At 45.5% G+C, this 15,538-nt stretch overlaps 1 protein-coding gene across 1 annotated transcript in view; it reads left to right on the top strand.

Moving 5' to 3' along the window:
* The first annotated feature begins 332 nt into the window (after nt 1–332).
* Nucleotides 333–15,538, top strand: part of BicD (Microtubule-associated protein Bicaudal D) — a 39,538-nt gene continuing 24,332 nt past the window's right edge. Inside the window, exons 1-4 of the mRNA XM_037415887.2 lie at nt 333–781; nt 3,380–3,520; nt 6,877–7,101; nt 12,983–13,232. Coding sequence (XP_037271784.2) covers nt 551–781; nt 3,380–3,520; nt 6,877–7,101; nt 12,983–13,232 — 847 coding nt within the window. The 5' untranslated portion in view covers nt 333–550. The remainder of the gene's footprint in view (nt 782–3,379; nt 3,521–6,876; nt 7,102–12,982; nt 13,233–15,538) is intronic.

The raw sequence follows: 15,538 nt of genomic DNA, 5'->3' as shown, positions 1-15,538 counted from the left end.
GCTTCCTCTCATTCTTCAAGACCGCTAATGTTGTGCTGCGACTGCACTTTCAGGTAAAATATACGCTGCATAATTTTTATTGCAGCTCTTGCTTGATTAAACAGTGACTCACGGCACGTTATCAAAGGTGCTGATATGAGTGCAGAATTTCAGGAAGAAACAAGTTCAGCTTTTCACCACCAGGTATCCATTGCCGAATTAAAAACATCTAACCTTCCGACAAAGCATGTAGTGCACCATAACATTGTGATGGTGTTAAATTTCAAGCTCTACTTAAGTCACAAATATAAAATAAGCTCAATAAGCAGCTAGGAATGCATTTACTTTATGCGTATTTTTTATAGTTCGTAGATGGTGACTTTTGCCGGTGTAGACGATGAGCTAGCGTAGGGATACAATGCCAGTTCTGAACGCTCAATCATTTTTTTCTCTTGTGTCAAGATGGAGCCGTGCGAGACTATCGCGGCGTTGATGTGAGCCCCATGGGTGTGATTTCGCCCGCACGGGGTTTCGATCAACGTTCCACGCGCTCCGAAAACACTTGACCGTCATGGAAACCAGCGCCGGACTCAGGGACAGCGACGTGCGAGCCGAAAATGAGGCTCTCAAGCAGGAACTGGAGCGGCTCCATCGCGAGCTCGCCCAGACCAGCCACGAAAAGATCCAGTCGGCACAGTACGGTCTCGTCCTGCTCGACGAAAAGCAGGCCCTGCAGCAAAGATGCGACGAGCTGGAAGCCATGTACGACACCACCAAGCACGAGATGGAAATACTTAAAGAGGTAAGGCGCTCGGGAGTCGTGACGCATGGTGCATCTAACCTTTTGACGTGATTGGTAGGCGTGGTAACCGGTTTGGCACGAGTTCGCGACGCGATCGCCAATTTTTTTTGCGCCTTAGTTCTGCCTAACATTCCGCGTAACTTCGCGCCGTACGTTTCATTCACGCAATGTTACACGTGGATGCACCGAGGGCGATGCACAAAAAGTCCGATGTATTAGGGTTAGGCGGCGCTACCGGTCCCTTTAATTTCTTTCCTCCTGCAGTATTTAGCGCTTGTGCGTTGGCAATCCGGCGTGAAGGTCGCTTCGTCGATTTGTTATTAGCGCAAAATGGCTGTGGAGTTCTGTTTGGCGTGCATTGGCGCGCTGTGCCGATTACAGTGCGAGCATTTGCACTTGATTTCCGCCACGGCAAGCAGGTAGATGCGAAAAAAAAAAAGAATGGAAACAAGAAGTAACTTTTGGCGTGCGAGGGACGCATCTTGGTGATTATAGCAAGTAGGGCTCCCATTTTTTATTTGTAGTTTATTTACGAGGAGCCGTAATTAAGAGAGCCGCCCTATAGGCCACTTGAACGCATCTAGGTCGCATGGAAGTGTTGCGAGCAACTCGTGACGCGTTGACACCGAAACCGTAATGTTCCGCCTATTCTTACGCGCTCCTGGCAGTGCACGATGCTTCCTGTGCAATGAGAAAAAAAAAAAAGAACGGAAGTGACGAATCTCGCGGCGTTATTGAAAGCTCAACTTCTCCGTGTTCCCGAACTGTTGATAATTGCTTCTCCCTATTGTCAAAGTTGAGTTCGTAGTTGCTTGCTCATTTAAGCTTCTCAGATATTTTGGAGTAAAATGAATGGTTGGCAAACCAGACCAAACATGCATGCTTCTTGCATGAGAGAGCTCTCATGACATAAAATGTTATGAAAAGCTTTTGCCAATGTTTTATTTTGGTCATTTGCTTTCAAGTGTTTGTGTGACTGCGCTCAGCCGGCCATAACAGACCCCATAATACAACTAATTCATAAGTTAATGTTTTAAAAATATCAGTTCTGTAAAGACAGGCTTGACGGATATTCAAATCAAAAGTGTTGACTCAGAATTGTTGAGTTTCTGAATTGCCCTGGATAGAAATATTGCGAGAGACTCCAAGTTCTCTGCCCCGCCGCCGTGGTCTAGTGGCTAAGGTACTCGGCTGCTGACCCGCAGGGCGCGGGTTCGAATCCTAGCTGCGGCGGCTGCATTTCCGATAGAGGCGGAAATGTTGTAGGCCCGTGTGCTCAGATTTGGGTGCACGTTAAAGAACCCCAGGTGGTCGAAATTTCCGGAGCCCTCCACTACGGCATCTCTCATAATCATATGGTGGTTTTGGGACGTTAAACCCCACATATCAATCCAAGTTCTCTGTATAACAATCTCAGCGACATTCACTGCCTGCTGCAGAGTTGTTTGGACAGGGGATGTCAAATCCTAGTGCAATTGGTGGCAAGTCAGCTGGTAAGAGATATACCAATGTGACATGAAATGAGATTAGATTGGCTGCCTTTGTTGTGCAACATTTCGAATAAGCAAATAACAAAGAAACTGAATCTTGATGAGGCTCGACTGCGATTCAAAGTGTACCCTGTGACACCCATTTTGTGAGTGATCTTAGCATTGGCACATTTGAATAAATGTATCCAATAGTTGGAGTGCTCGTGGTTGCCCTTCGTTTTATGTCTTCGTGTGCGTTTAAGGACAACTTCAGCTATCTTTTCACCTTGTCAATGCGGTGCCCATTGTCGCACGACTGGTACTAGAAATGCTAAGCAAATTTTAAAATGTCTTTACTACAGATATTGGATAAGTAAAACACCGCAAAGCTAAAACTGAAACCAGACCGAATGGCACTGCCCTCTCATGATGTCCTTGTATCATGCGAGGACAGCACTGTTCTCATGTGACGTATCAAGGGGCAAGAACCAGAAAGAGTGCAGGGAATATATTAATTTGTTCTGTTAGCCAATGGCTCATGAAGGAATGGGTGTAAAAACAGTACTGTCAGAGCACCCTTTTCAAAGAAGACTCAGGAAATCAAGAGCGAGACTGGGCAACTTTAAGTTCAGAATACACACTGTGTTAGTAATAAAGGCATAAAAAGTAAACAAGGAAACAAAGTCAAGATCTACATTGGCCACCTCATGAAAAGCCACTTAATATAAAAGTGGCAAATAAAGGACGCATTGAGCCACTCTTATGTGCACACTCAATATGTCATTATAAGCACTCAATCGCATGTGCATGTAAATGAGCATCTAATAAAAAAATAAGTTGTAGATACACGAAAAGGAAATAAAGATGTGTATATACTGCACATAGTGGAACTGCACATTGATGACAGTGTAACCAAGCTTTGTACCCGAGCAGACATGATGGTCTGCTGGTGCTATATGGATAAGAGGGAACACCCGTACCGGCTCACCCATCACTTCCATTGGAAATCAATGCGTGACCTAATGTGACAGTGATGGCTTTGTGATGATATAACATGATATCATGCTTTCAAGCTGTGCTTCCCAAGTTGCATGGAGCATGAACTTCACATTCCTAAAATTTTCGGCAGGCCCTCGCCAAGGTGCAGACAAGTCAGAAAGTGTCCACGACCACAGGCATCGAACAGGAAGAGAGCCTTCTCCAGGAAACTGCTACCAAGGAAGCTTCACTCACCTCGTCTCTCCAGGAATTGGAAAAGGAACTGAAACAGGTAAAACTCTCAGGGCTAACTTGGGGCCATCATGCCAATGTTTCTCATGTGGGCATTCTATTTCAAGTGGTGCCAAAACGTGCAATACACTGACTTGATCACTTTCAGCATACAGACAGACTGTAATCTCACGCATTTGCTTGTAGCAAGTAGAAAAAAAAAAAGCCAGTGCTAGCACCTCAACGTAGTGCGTATCTTTGCCGTTTTTGAAGTTGCAGCCACATGTTATGCTTGTGAGACCTAAAACTTCTCAAGTGAGAATCTTGTGTGAAGTGCTCGTGATATATTTCAAAGTTTGTTTTAAAGTCAATCTTCAAAGCCCTTGTCTGGAATTGTCTGCTTTATGACAGTGCTGCCATTTGAAGCAGAATCAGCAGTTTAGCATTATAATGGATGTGTGCGATGGCATTGCTCACACAGAAGCAGACTAGTGCTGCACAGAATTTTTAGCAACAGTAGGAACAAAGTGGGCCACTTAATGACGACGTCATGAACATACGTCTCCTTGCTGCACAGACCGGGGCTGGTTCTTATGCACAGCTATTATAGCAAATCGTTGACGCCTCCCATACTTGTTTTGAAATTTCATTCTTTTAAAGCTTAAATTGTTGTGGGACAACTATGTATGCACTAGTCCAGAAAAGGGTTTTATCACGGTTTAAGGGAGCGCCAACACAAAATTTGGCACTTTTTTTGTTGTTGTAATAGGTAGCTTATGACCGACTCTTAATGGCTAGAAAGCTCGTTAGTATGACGGTTATTTATTTAGAGACGTTGTTAGATCGTCCAGTTGCAGTCTTGTTTTCAAAGAGCTGGCCAGGAGTAGTTCTGATAGCAACGTAAATACTGCTGGCCACGTCACTATGTCAAACTGTGATGTGTCAGCGCGTGCGCCAGCATATGTGAGTTGGCGCTGCACTGACAGCCAGCACACCCAAAGCTGCAGGCTAGGGGTAAAAAATTGCAGGAAGTGCAAGCGCAAGGCGCTTGCCATTAATCAGTCAGCACAAACTGATGACGTAGGTTAATTTGCACTCCTGCCGGGGTGATGATGTTGGTGCCGTGAGGAGCTCCGCGTCTCGCTCAGTCGTGTACTTTAAAATTGATTTTGAATATGTTCTAGGTTATATTTATCCTTGATAATTCATAGATGTGGTGTATGCCCAGATGAATATATCACTTACCATCTTGCCTCTGATGTTTTGATTTAGTGCCAATTCAGTTAAAGGGTTGTTACCTTTGTCTAACACGAAATAAAGATAAGTAAAAAGTGTTTTGTCAATAGTATTTGCTTGTGTCATTTGTGTGGATCCCAAGTCAAAGAAGTGTTGTTAGGAGGGGCCAATGCACTGTGGTGCTGAATTCTCTTTTGTTTTTCTTTGCCCAGTGGTGAATCCTTCTTTACCTTACATTTGCTGGGAATTATAAACCCCAGTGCTGAGCAGTTTTTGTGTTGGTTCTTAAGATGGTATTATTAAATTGATTATTTTTTAACCTTATATCCATAGAAAAGTATACAAACGAAGGTATAACCCTGGGCATCTGTGATGAATCTATGGAATTGAAGGAGCTGTTGCGCCCTGACAGATTTCTTCTTGCCTGCACATGTTCAGTCGTCATCGCTTTAAACGCTACCCCTAGCTTTCATTGCAGGCATTTGAGGACTTTGTCGAAGCGTCAGAGCCCAGAGAAATAAAACATCAATATGTATGTGCTAGTCATGGAAAACAAAACAATGAAAGAAAGAAAATTACACAGGGAGGCTCCGTTCTTGCGACATTGTTAGTCATTGTTCCATGCAAGGGGCACAGAATACGCGAGTAGTAGTGCTTCTTTTTGGTTTTGTTTTTTCTGAAAAGTATATAGGTGTGCAATATAGGTGGGGATGCAAATCAATAGTAAATACAGCAATTCATGTTGTATCAGATCTAATTCAATCCACATCCTAAATAGTTCAGTCAGTAAGTCAGTACATACAGGTCAATCTTATCCAAACCGCATCCTAAGCGGCCTGGGCTGTAACCATTGTAGTGAACTAGAATATATTCCAGTGGCGGAACCAACCGTGCTCCAGCGTCTTCCTTTTACACAGATGCCATGAGGTGGTATGTTTTCTAACAGCTTTGGCTGCATTGTATGACAGTCGTGGGCTCCTTTAAACAGTTTGGTGCAGTTCATTTTAACTCGTGTGTTTGCTTTCTTGTTATTCCAAACATTAAACAGCGAACTTGCTTAATCTCTCACTCCGAGGTTTCATTTTGGTCAGATATACATATTTTTTTCGTATTTACCGCTTGTGCTCAGAACATTCTCAGCACTTGTGGTACATTTATTTACTTATTTTTTAGGTATGCTTTTTTTTTCCATCATCCGAGGGTCTGTTTCCACTGCACAGTTTTTTCGAAGCAGATGTAAGGGTCATGGAGTTTGCTTCAAATCATCATGGAAAACCTGGAAAAGTGAGGGAATTTCGAAAAACCAAATTGGTAGTCATTCCTGATAAAGCGTGGCTAACTTAATAGTACAAAAAAAGGCAGTTGTTATGGTATGATACACTTTTGCAACATGACCGGAGATTCAGTATGACTTCTTAACGCAGCAGCAGGATGAGGCAGGTTACTGCAGTCTTTCACTGCTCGAGGGAAAAAAAATGAGGGTTCAAGTGCTACAGTTCGTGTTCGTGGAGGTTAGACTTGCGTTTGGCGATGAGCTGGATGGAGAAATTAAGTTTACACAAGTCGTGCAAGGCTTAAAAAACAGCAAAGCCAGTCGATCTTAGGGGCTTTACATGGCCTTTTCAGCTGATGGTTGGTCTAAACGTAAATGAAGTAGAACCGAACCACAGTCTGTCGGAGACCTCGCTGGAATGTTGTCACTCCAGCGCCGAAAATTAGTGTGCAAAGCAGGCCGTAGCACCCTGGTAGAAGTGTGGTCCTTTCGTTGTTCGTACTCGGCTTGCACCACGGTGACCTGACTCAGAGCAGCGGCTGTGCAAACTGTCTTTGTCGGTGGGTGCGTAATTGCGGTTCGCTGCTTCTCAGCGAACGCGTAGCTTGGCGAGAGGGGTTTTTTGCAGATGCTCAACGTTTTTGCCTTGAGCCTTAAGAGCTATGCTCTTAAAAGGAGCATGCACTTTGTTGATAAAAAAAAGTGAAGCAGTTTAATTAGTGTAGCTCTACATCTGTGTCATTTGCCATGTTCACATGCAAAGCTGACAATGTTTCAGTCTGGGGGGGAAGGGGGGAAGAGTAGGAGCATTTTATGAGACAACTGGGCCTGTGGTTGAAGTACGGCTATTGCGCAACATGTTTCATAGATATATTAACTCTGGTTACGTGACACTTTTCCCCTCGCAGGTTCGCCAGGAACTCAGTCGGGTGCTGGCCGAAAAGGAGCGCCTCCAGAATGAGAACTACGAGATAATGAAGCATGGCGATGTGTCGGACTGGGAGCGCAAGAACCTGCGCTCGGAGCTGAAGGACATGAAGCTCAGGGAACAAAGGCTGCTCACTGACAACAACGAACTCGAGGAAGAGAACATCTCGCTGCAAAAGCAGGTCTCATCGCTGCGGTCATCACAGGTCAGCACTCCTTTTAAGTTTCCATACAGGCTAAATGCATGTATGTATGTAAGCTTCTGAAAAGCTGGAAGAAGCAAGCATGTGTGTTAATTTTGCAAATCACAATGAACATGTATATAATTAGTCACCAGGCATTAGGAATTACACTTGAAGCATCTATACCCAAATATGAACTATTAGTGTCGATCTATTTATTGAATATTCTCTTTCTAAAAATTATCTGGTTATATTTGTGGTCTACCTTGTGGCTCAGTGACTATCATGGCTTATGGGGCTGAACATGTGGGCATAGGTACGATTTGCAGCCCCAGCCATATTTGGATAAGGGCAAAATGCAAAAACACCTGTAAACAACGATGTAGCCCCAAGTCTTGAACCAAGGCATACCTCAAAATCGTTCGAGCACATGAAACTTCTAAACAGAAGAGCCTTGGATATCTGTTTCAAGATTGCATTGTCTAATAAGGCATGTAAGTGCGTGAGTTACGTGTTCGCTTTGCCTTTGTGGTGTTTCCGTGAATGAAAAGAAATTATGAAATAGAGCGGTGTGTGTGTCATTCGGCTCATAGACCATTTTCATGCACACCAGCGCCATGAACGGGCAGGCAAGTGCTCGCTGGCAAAGTTCATACACAGCAACAGCCACTGTGACGACAAGTGCACGGTCCTTACTCTTTACCTTTTCGTTTGCGCCATTGCAGGACTTCTTGAGTGATCTTAGATACTATGAATTTGGCAAGGTGTTACATATTACTGCGTAATTGTATCCCGAACTTCGATGCTAAGCTACGAGGGCTCTCGGCTATTTTCATTGGTCCCACTGTAGGATCTGTTGAGCGGCTCAGAGGCATCACCCTTTTTTTCCTTTATTCCAGTGCTCTAGGGAAAAAAATGAAATAAAAAAAGCAACACAGCACGATCGCCAATGAGGTATACGAGTGGTCTTAGATTCGGGGGTCCATTTGGAACATATGTCCACTGATATTGTCAACGAGCAGAATGTGAGGGCCTGATTTTTCAAGAGTACTATAGAGAGTATAGTTGGCATTTAATACAATAAGATGCATTCACTGAACGGCGCGCATGTCGCTCGTACCATATATGTAGCAGACGTTAAGTGTCTACCACTTTTTGTTGGTACTATAACTGCAAGTTGGAATAGTACTTAGAGCAAAAAAAAAAAGCAGGACATTGAAGGGAATCCACGAACCATCTAGCGTTCACTCACAACTTAAAGTTTCCTACATGCATGAAAAAAAAAAATTAAAAAAATGAGGGTGCGGCATGCATGGCGTAAAGATGCACAACATGTCAAACAACGGCAGCGCGTGCTTACACTTGATTAATATAGTCGAATGGCTTGCCTTATAACAACTGCGAAGGTCGACTTACACAAAGTGGGGCGGTATTTTGTGACATAATATGCCTCCAGAAGTTCTTGCTTCGTCTGATTAGGTTGATTGTTCGTCTAATTAGGTTGGTTATGAAGTCTGGATTACATTTGCATGAAGGCTATGGGGAGGCGAAATGAGATGTCTTTATTAAGTGAATTCCGATGCTAGCCGGCACGTCTGTTAACACATCGATCAGTGTAGTCAATGTATATGTAGACAAAAAAAAAAAAAGAAAGAGAGAGAGTCAAACTACTACACAAATGACAATATTACTGAGATGAGTCTGACCGAATTTTTCTTTAGTTACTGCAGACTAATGATATCTCACCTTTATGTCCCAAAACCAAGATATGATTATAAGAGATGCCGTAGTTGAGGGCTCCTGAAATTTCGACCATCTGGTGTTTTTAATATGCACTGACATGGTACAGTACATGGGCCTCGACCATTTCGCCTCCATTCAAGTGCAACTGCCATGTTTGGAATCGAGCCCGTATCCTTTCCATCGGCAGCCGAGCACCGTAGCCACCGTTCCACCATGGCACACCTCATTGCCGATTCTTGCGATTTCTTGTGCACTCTGTGCGACTAATCTCATTTGTGTTGGCAAACACAATCCTCACCACATGTCGCTTCCCCACATTCTTCGGGCCATGGTGCTTCTTATACAGTCAACTGCCAATTTTTCGGACCCCCTAGGGAGCGAAAAACCGTCCGAAAATTCGGGCATTCCGAAAAAAATGAATGCAAGCAAAAAAAAAATGCATTATTTTACTGATAATTTTTAATGCAAGCAAAAAAAAAAACGCACCATTTCATTGATATTTCTCAGATCAAGGGAATCAAGGTCGAAGTACCAGACTTCCGGAACTCTGCCAATGCATCAGTGGGGTGGCTCTGAAAAGAGCCGTTAAAAAAATGCATGCAGCTGACAGCCGGTGCCGTCAGGGCAGCCGGTGTTAGTGCTGCAGTGGCTTGAAAAACTTGTTGATCCTTGTTCGAACGGCGTTCCGCTTGCATGTGATCACATTCGCCTCGATCTGAGCAAGGGTCATGTCATCACTGTTCACCGATGACAGCGTCATCAATGCTCGCATCAATTCGGCGGTCGTAGGTGGCGCAGGCGTTGGTTCCTCATTTTCGACATCGGAGTCGTCTGAATCCGCCATAACCTGACTATTTCGTCGTTGGTTAGCTCTGCGCAGAAGTCGAGCTCGTTGTCAGCGTCGACAAACCACTCAAAAGTTATTTCCGTGGGCATGGAAGCACCAGCAGAGCGGAGGTCGTTGATAATATCGTCCATGAGAGGGAACAAGTCAGTCACGCTGTCGCTTTCTTCAGGCAAGTCTGCTGCCTTTGTGTCGATTACGGAGCCCGCGTGGCGAAAGCAGTTGCGAAGCATGTCTTGCGTTACTGCCTTCCATGCGTCCGCAAGCATTCCGACAGCAGACCGAAGGTCAACGCTGTAGCCTTTCCCGTTTTCCGAGGACAGCACCATGCGGTTGAGTATACGTGAATGGTACAAAAGTTTCAGATTACAAATAACGCCTTGGTCCATCAGTTGGAGGATCGCAGTCGTGTTGGGTGGCATAAATTCCAGCTGGATAGTCTTCAAGTTATTGATGTGACCATGAGCAGTGCAGTTGTCAACGAAGAGCAGAACACGTCCGTTTTGTTGTTCAAACTTCCTGTCCAATCTGCGGACGTAACTCTCGAACAACTGCTGCGTTACCCATGCCTTTTTGTTGGCTTCATATAACAGTGGCAGCGTTGCCCCTTTAAAGCACCTCGTGCTCTTGAACTTCCCGATCACTAACAAAGGAAGTTTCTCACTGCTAGACATGTTGCTGCCGACAAGAACAGTCAGCCGTTCTTTGCTACGCTTGTCACCATGGCATGCATCACCAGCAAAAGCAAGTGTTCTTTCCGGCAGCAGCTTGTAAAACAAGCCAGTTTCGTCGCAGTTGAAAATGTTGTCAGCAGAGAACTGCTGCAACAAAGACTGGAGTTTTCCCACTGCGGTACTGCGCAATAACTGCACTGTCGACGGTGCCGCTTTCGCCACACATCTTCTTGAACTTGAGGTCATTCCGATGTTTAAAGTTTCTCAGCCATCCATCACTGAACTTAAAATGCGTGATGCCCATTCGAAACGCAAGAGTTTCCGCATTTATTTCAAGATGCAGCCCGAGACTGGCAACCGCTTGGCAATCATTGCACTAAGCCGCGCGACGAGAGCGTCCTCAAGCTTTGGCTGAACACCTTGGCTGGCATTCATATTTTGGGCACCAGACGGTTTTTCGGCCGCTTCCAAGATCTTGTATTTGTTCCTCAGGAAATCGGAAACTGTTTGCTTGGAAATGTCGAACTGCTTGAAATGCCGAACTCCTTGTTCACGTCAGCCTGCGATCGGCCACTCTTCACTAACTTAATAATGGCGGCTTTCTTCTCCATCGTTAACCGACGTTACTGTTTTCCGCGCTTCGATGCCATCGGTGAGGATGACGAAGGCGGAGTGGGAGCCATCGCAGGCAAGCGAAATCCTCATGATGTGAACAAAAGAGTTTGCTGACGAGTGTCGAAGCACCTAGGCTTAGCGTTGCAGAGCACACTTCACACGATCGCACAACCACGCACTAGGCTAGCCAAACATCATGTGGGCTGCGTAAACAAAATGGCGTGATGGCAGGTGACGGTGCCTCGTGTACTCCGGAGGTGGCGCTGGTAAACATTCACGATAGCCAGCGTGGCCAGACCAAATCGGTGTGTGACGGTTAGTTCTAGTTCGAAGTGGTGAAACGCTTCGCGAAAGCGCTGCACGGGAAACCAGAGTGGCATGCACGAGCACAAGCGCTAAAGCGAAAGGAACATTATTGGCGCCAAAAAATTTCCGGGTGGATAGTTTCAATTATCAGCGAAGCACCTTTGCACGATAAACACGGCCAGTGTTAGGAATCTCGGAGGCCGTGTGTGTTTCTCCGCTAACGATCAACGAGTCCAAACAACAGATGCTGCCACAGTAGACCGGCGCGCTCACATATGCGAGTAATCGCGTGTGACGCAGATGTGGTGGTTTCCACTGGAGGTAAGTGGTGGTTTCCGACCTTCAGTCACGTCAAAAAGTCCGGAAATTTGACTCCGGGGGGTTCGAGCGTCCGAAATATCAGACTTCCTTATACATTGATTCTATGGGGCTCGTGGCGGTGCCGCGAAAATGTCCTAATTATCCGGCATGTCAGAAAATTCGGGTGTCCGAAAAATCGGCAGTTGTCTGTAGTTATGTCAATTAACTGAGGTATTTCTAGCTTCTTCGTTGTTCATAGGTGAGGTGCATCTGTATTTACTTTTCTTTGCCATGTGAACAGGTTTTCGCGAACCGATGCATCGATAAGCAGGATCCCCTTCCACCTCTCCTTTGAGGTGATCAATTTGCAGCTCTCATCTTATCTGAGCAAGTTTTTTTCTTCCGATGCTGTGCATAGCATGATGCCACAATTCCTCGTTTAACAATATTCGAATGTGCTGACGCGAAATTAAAATAACGGTTTTGGTGAACCCACAAGGAAATTTTAAAGCATGTACCAAGAAACTGTAAAAATTGTCAGAACAAGGAACCTCACAAAGGAATCCTAGTCCCATTCCTTTTTGTGTAAATGCGTTTATAATGTGCTCACTTCTTTGTACAGCACCTTACTTGTGAACTAAAATGAAACAGTAATCTCTGTAACTGAACACTAAAACCTCCCTGCAGTCTAGTTACACTCAATCAAGGACAATTAATTGTTCAGCTTGTGAACAAGTAATTGAATAATTAATAATTCGGTACTCCTGCTCCGATAGCTGACAATAGCAAGTTATCACTGCATGCATCGGCATGTGATAATTAATTTGCGTGCCGCTTAACTGCTGCCTCCTTTACACATCTGCTTGGTTATACGTATATTGACTCCATCTTTCCTAGTGCATTTCAAGTAGATATACACGCAGGTACGTTCAGACATGTATATTATTTTGGATGTAATAATAGCCTTTTATTTTCCTTTTTCGTTTGGTGCTCCCACGGTGCCAACGAGCGGTAGACGATGGAAAAGAGCAGCAAACAGCAGGTTCGACGTACGTGCTTCTGCCATAGTGCTTCGTGCACCTGCAGGGTGTTCTGGGAATGCTTGAAAATGGTCTTTTGAAGGCTGTGGAGTTGTGCGGGGAGGGCAGTTGATGGAAGATGCTGAGCCAGGGCTTAGTGGATTGTGTGGTAAACCGAAGGGATTTGCAGTGCCTGAGGTGGCTCGACCGGCATGAAATGATATGGTGAAATTTCCTACATTCCTTTAATATTTAGCAGGGCACATATAGGCCATCAAGTTGTCCTAGGCTAGTGGGTAAATTTTTAGGTTAAGAATAAAAGCAATGGCAAATATTATGATGGAGTTTAATGTACAGAGCGAGATATGGCAGCTCGATTGTTCTCACTTTCCTATATGTTTTAGGTGGAATTCGAAGGTGCCAAGCACGAGGTGCGTCGCCTCAAGGAAGAGGTGGAATCCCTCAATGCCCAGCTCGAGGAACTAGGCTCGCTGCGTCGCATCGGCGAGCAGCAGCTGGAAGAAGCGTTGGAAGCGCTCCAGTCGGAGCGCGAGCAGAAGTACGCCCTCAGGAGGGAGCTGGACCAGCGGCTGACGGCAGAGTCGCCTGTGTTCCACCTCGACGGGCTATCCTTCGCGGGCTTCCGGCTTGGAAGTAAGCGTTCCCTTCCCCACCCTCTTGCGCACCGGTCAAACGTTCGTGAGCCACTGGCATCGTTGCGTGCTGGCTCGCGCTTTAATACGGTGGCGGGAAGTGGCGACCAGGTGCCTTGCACGAAAGCTAAGTGCGGGTCACGTGGCTCTGTGTCTTCCGATTCGGGGTTTTCTTCTCTCCGGCTTGGTCCGAGGTCTTTGAAGCTTGGGAAACATAATGTTGCCTCGTCTGCTGGGTTGTCCTATGTGCCTAGGTGTGGTGCGCGATATTCTGGTTCACTGGTGCGTGCTATCTCACCTCCTTTTTCTCGTGGTGTTGCGACACGTTTGGCCACCCCTGCATGTTGCCAGTATGGTGAAACGGTCGGGGCCTCGCTTAGCACCATTCCGGATGCCAACTCATCCATGGACTCTGGTTTCGGCAGTGACCGGTCTCCTCATTGCGGACATCACGCTTTGCTGCATGACTGTTATTGTGAGGCAGTTTCAAATGAATACGCCGCACTTCGTATACATAGCTGCGGAGAAAGTTGCGGGTCGGCAATTCGTGAGGAAGCCAACACACCGTTTTATTGTCAGCCGTGCTCGTCTTGCCCATGTGACCAGCATCATTGTCACACTGTCAACCACGTGCCTCATGGAAGGCATGACTGCAAGTTGCAATCTGGGAACCTTTTGTGCAACACGAATGGGAATTCGCAGGTGATAGACAGCTACAGGGGGGATAGTGCTGGAAATGCTGGAGGGGCTGCAGATATGTATAAAGATTGCACTTGTGAAGACGCGCTAAATTCTAGAAGCCCCAATGCTGGGGTGCAGGCATCCCTGTCAAAATCGATTTCCAAGAAGAAAGCTCATTCTTTGTCTCAGATTCAAGGCAAACGCTCAGATCTTGGACAGTATGCCACAATTAGCAAAGCAAGTCTCCAATCCGCTTCTTGCCCGGTGAACAGCTTCGCAAAGCAGACAACAGCCTCTGCTCTGGAGTACACTCACAATCATGAACACAGCTATGAGGAAGCAGAGGATGACACACAAATTGAGAATCACAGCCGTAGCGCTAAGCCTAGTTCTGAGCTTTCAGGCCAGTTTTACCACTCCCCAAACTACTGTGCGGGTACTGACGACTCTTCATTGGCAGAGAAAGATAGAAACGAAGCGTTGCAGAAGCAAATATTTGATGGTAGCTGGAGCTCTCTATCTTCCATTTCGCCCATACGTCAGGACAGCTTCCTGGATACACACTGGCCCTGCAGTGCTTCCGTTGAGGGCAGTGTAGTAGGCGATTATCTGCCGCACCCAATGGCTACCCGGAATGGCTCAATCACTTCTTCCAAAAGTACAAAGCGCCATTCGTGGCACTGCAAGGGACGCAAGGCAGTGTGCAAGGTGTCTTGCGCAGTGGTGGATTACGTATTTGCACCATGACGTGTGTGGCACAAGCCTGTGATAATTAAAGCCCAAGCATTTTTCCTCTGTAGGCACATTTTACAAGTGTACAGCGGGAAGATTAACTCTGAGCAAGCGCGCATTAGCTCTACCCATATAATTCCTAGAAAGCTGCGCAGAACATTTCATATAGCGATTTCACCATTGCCATTAGCGAAACTGCCATGTTCTAGGTATCAAGTTTTGAGCTATTCCTTGGACAACTGCAATGATGCGCTGAACCAGCAGCACTTCATTTCGCAGATGCAATAGTGAGGTGTTCAACACTTTTGACTTACAGAACAGTGTGATGTTGCCTCGCAAGTGATCGTTTAGCTTGGGATATGTTCTTGTTTAGAGCTAGACGTTCTTGTTTTAGCTGTTTCCTGTGATACCTAGTAGTACTTGTGTTTGCACATGACCTGCTAGTCGGGTTGCGTGATACTTTGGTTGTGGCATGACATTTTGTTGAGTTTGTAGCTTGCATTTTTAATATAAGTATTATGTTTCTGTCTTATGTTATCTAGTTTTTCTTCGTTATACATGCTGCCCCATGCATGCTTTTTGTGTATATGTCTTTTTGTTGAACTTTTGAACTGTGAGGTTGTGATGAACGGTGCGTGATTTTTCACAGACGTCACAGCTGGCGCTTTCTTGAATGTGTGACTCTCAACCACAATCATACACTGTACTGAGGTCATTTTGCACCATTTCCGTACGCTTGAACCCGCATATAGCAGTACTCAAGTGCCGCTAAAGTCGCGTTGTTATAACCTATAATTTTTGTAAGTGGGCTGCTTGGAAAGAAATTCTAGACCATTACCCTCTGTAAAAGTAAGTGCACCTGCCAGCAAAGCCAGCAGCTGCACTATTGTGTCT

Source organism: Rhipicephalus microplus, chromosome 9 (assembly GCF_043290135.1).
Source record: "Rhipicephalus microplus isolate Deutch F79 chromosome 9, USDA_Rmic, whole genome shotgun sequence".
In the NCBI taxonomy this organism is placed as follows: domain Eukaryota; kingdom Metazoa; phylum Arthropoda; class Arachnida; order Ixodida; family Ixodidae; genus Rhipicephalus; species Rhipicephalus microplus.
This window is presented reverse-complemented; position numbering and strand designations above follow the sequence as displayed.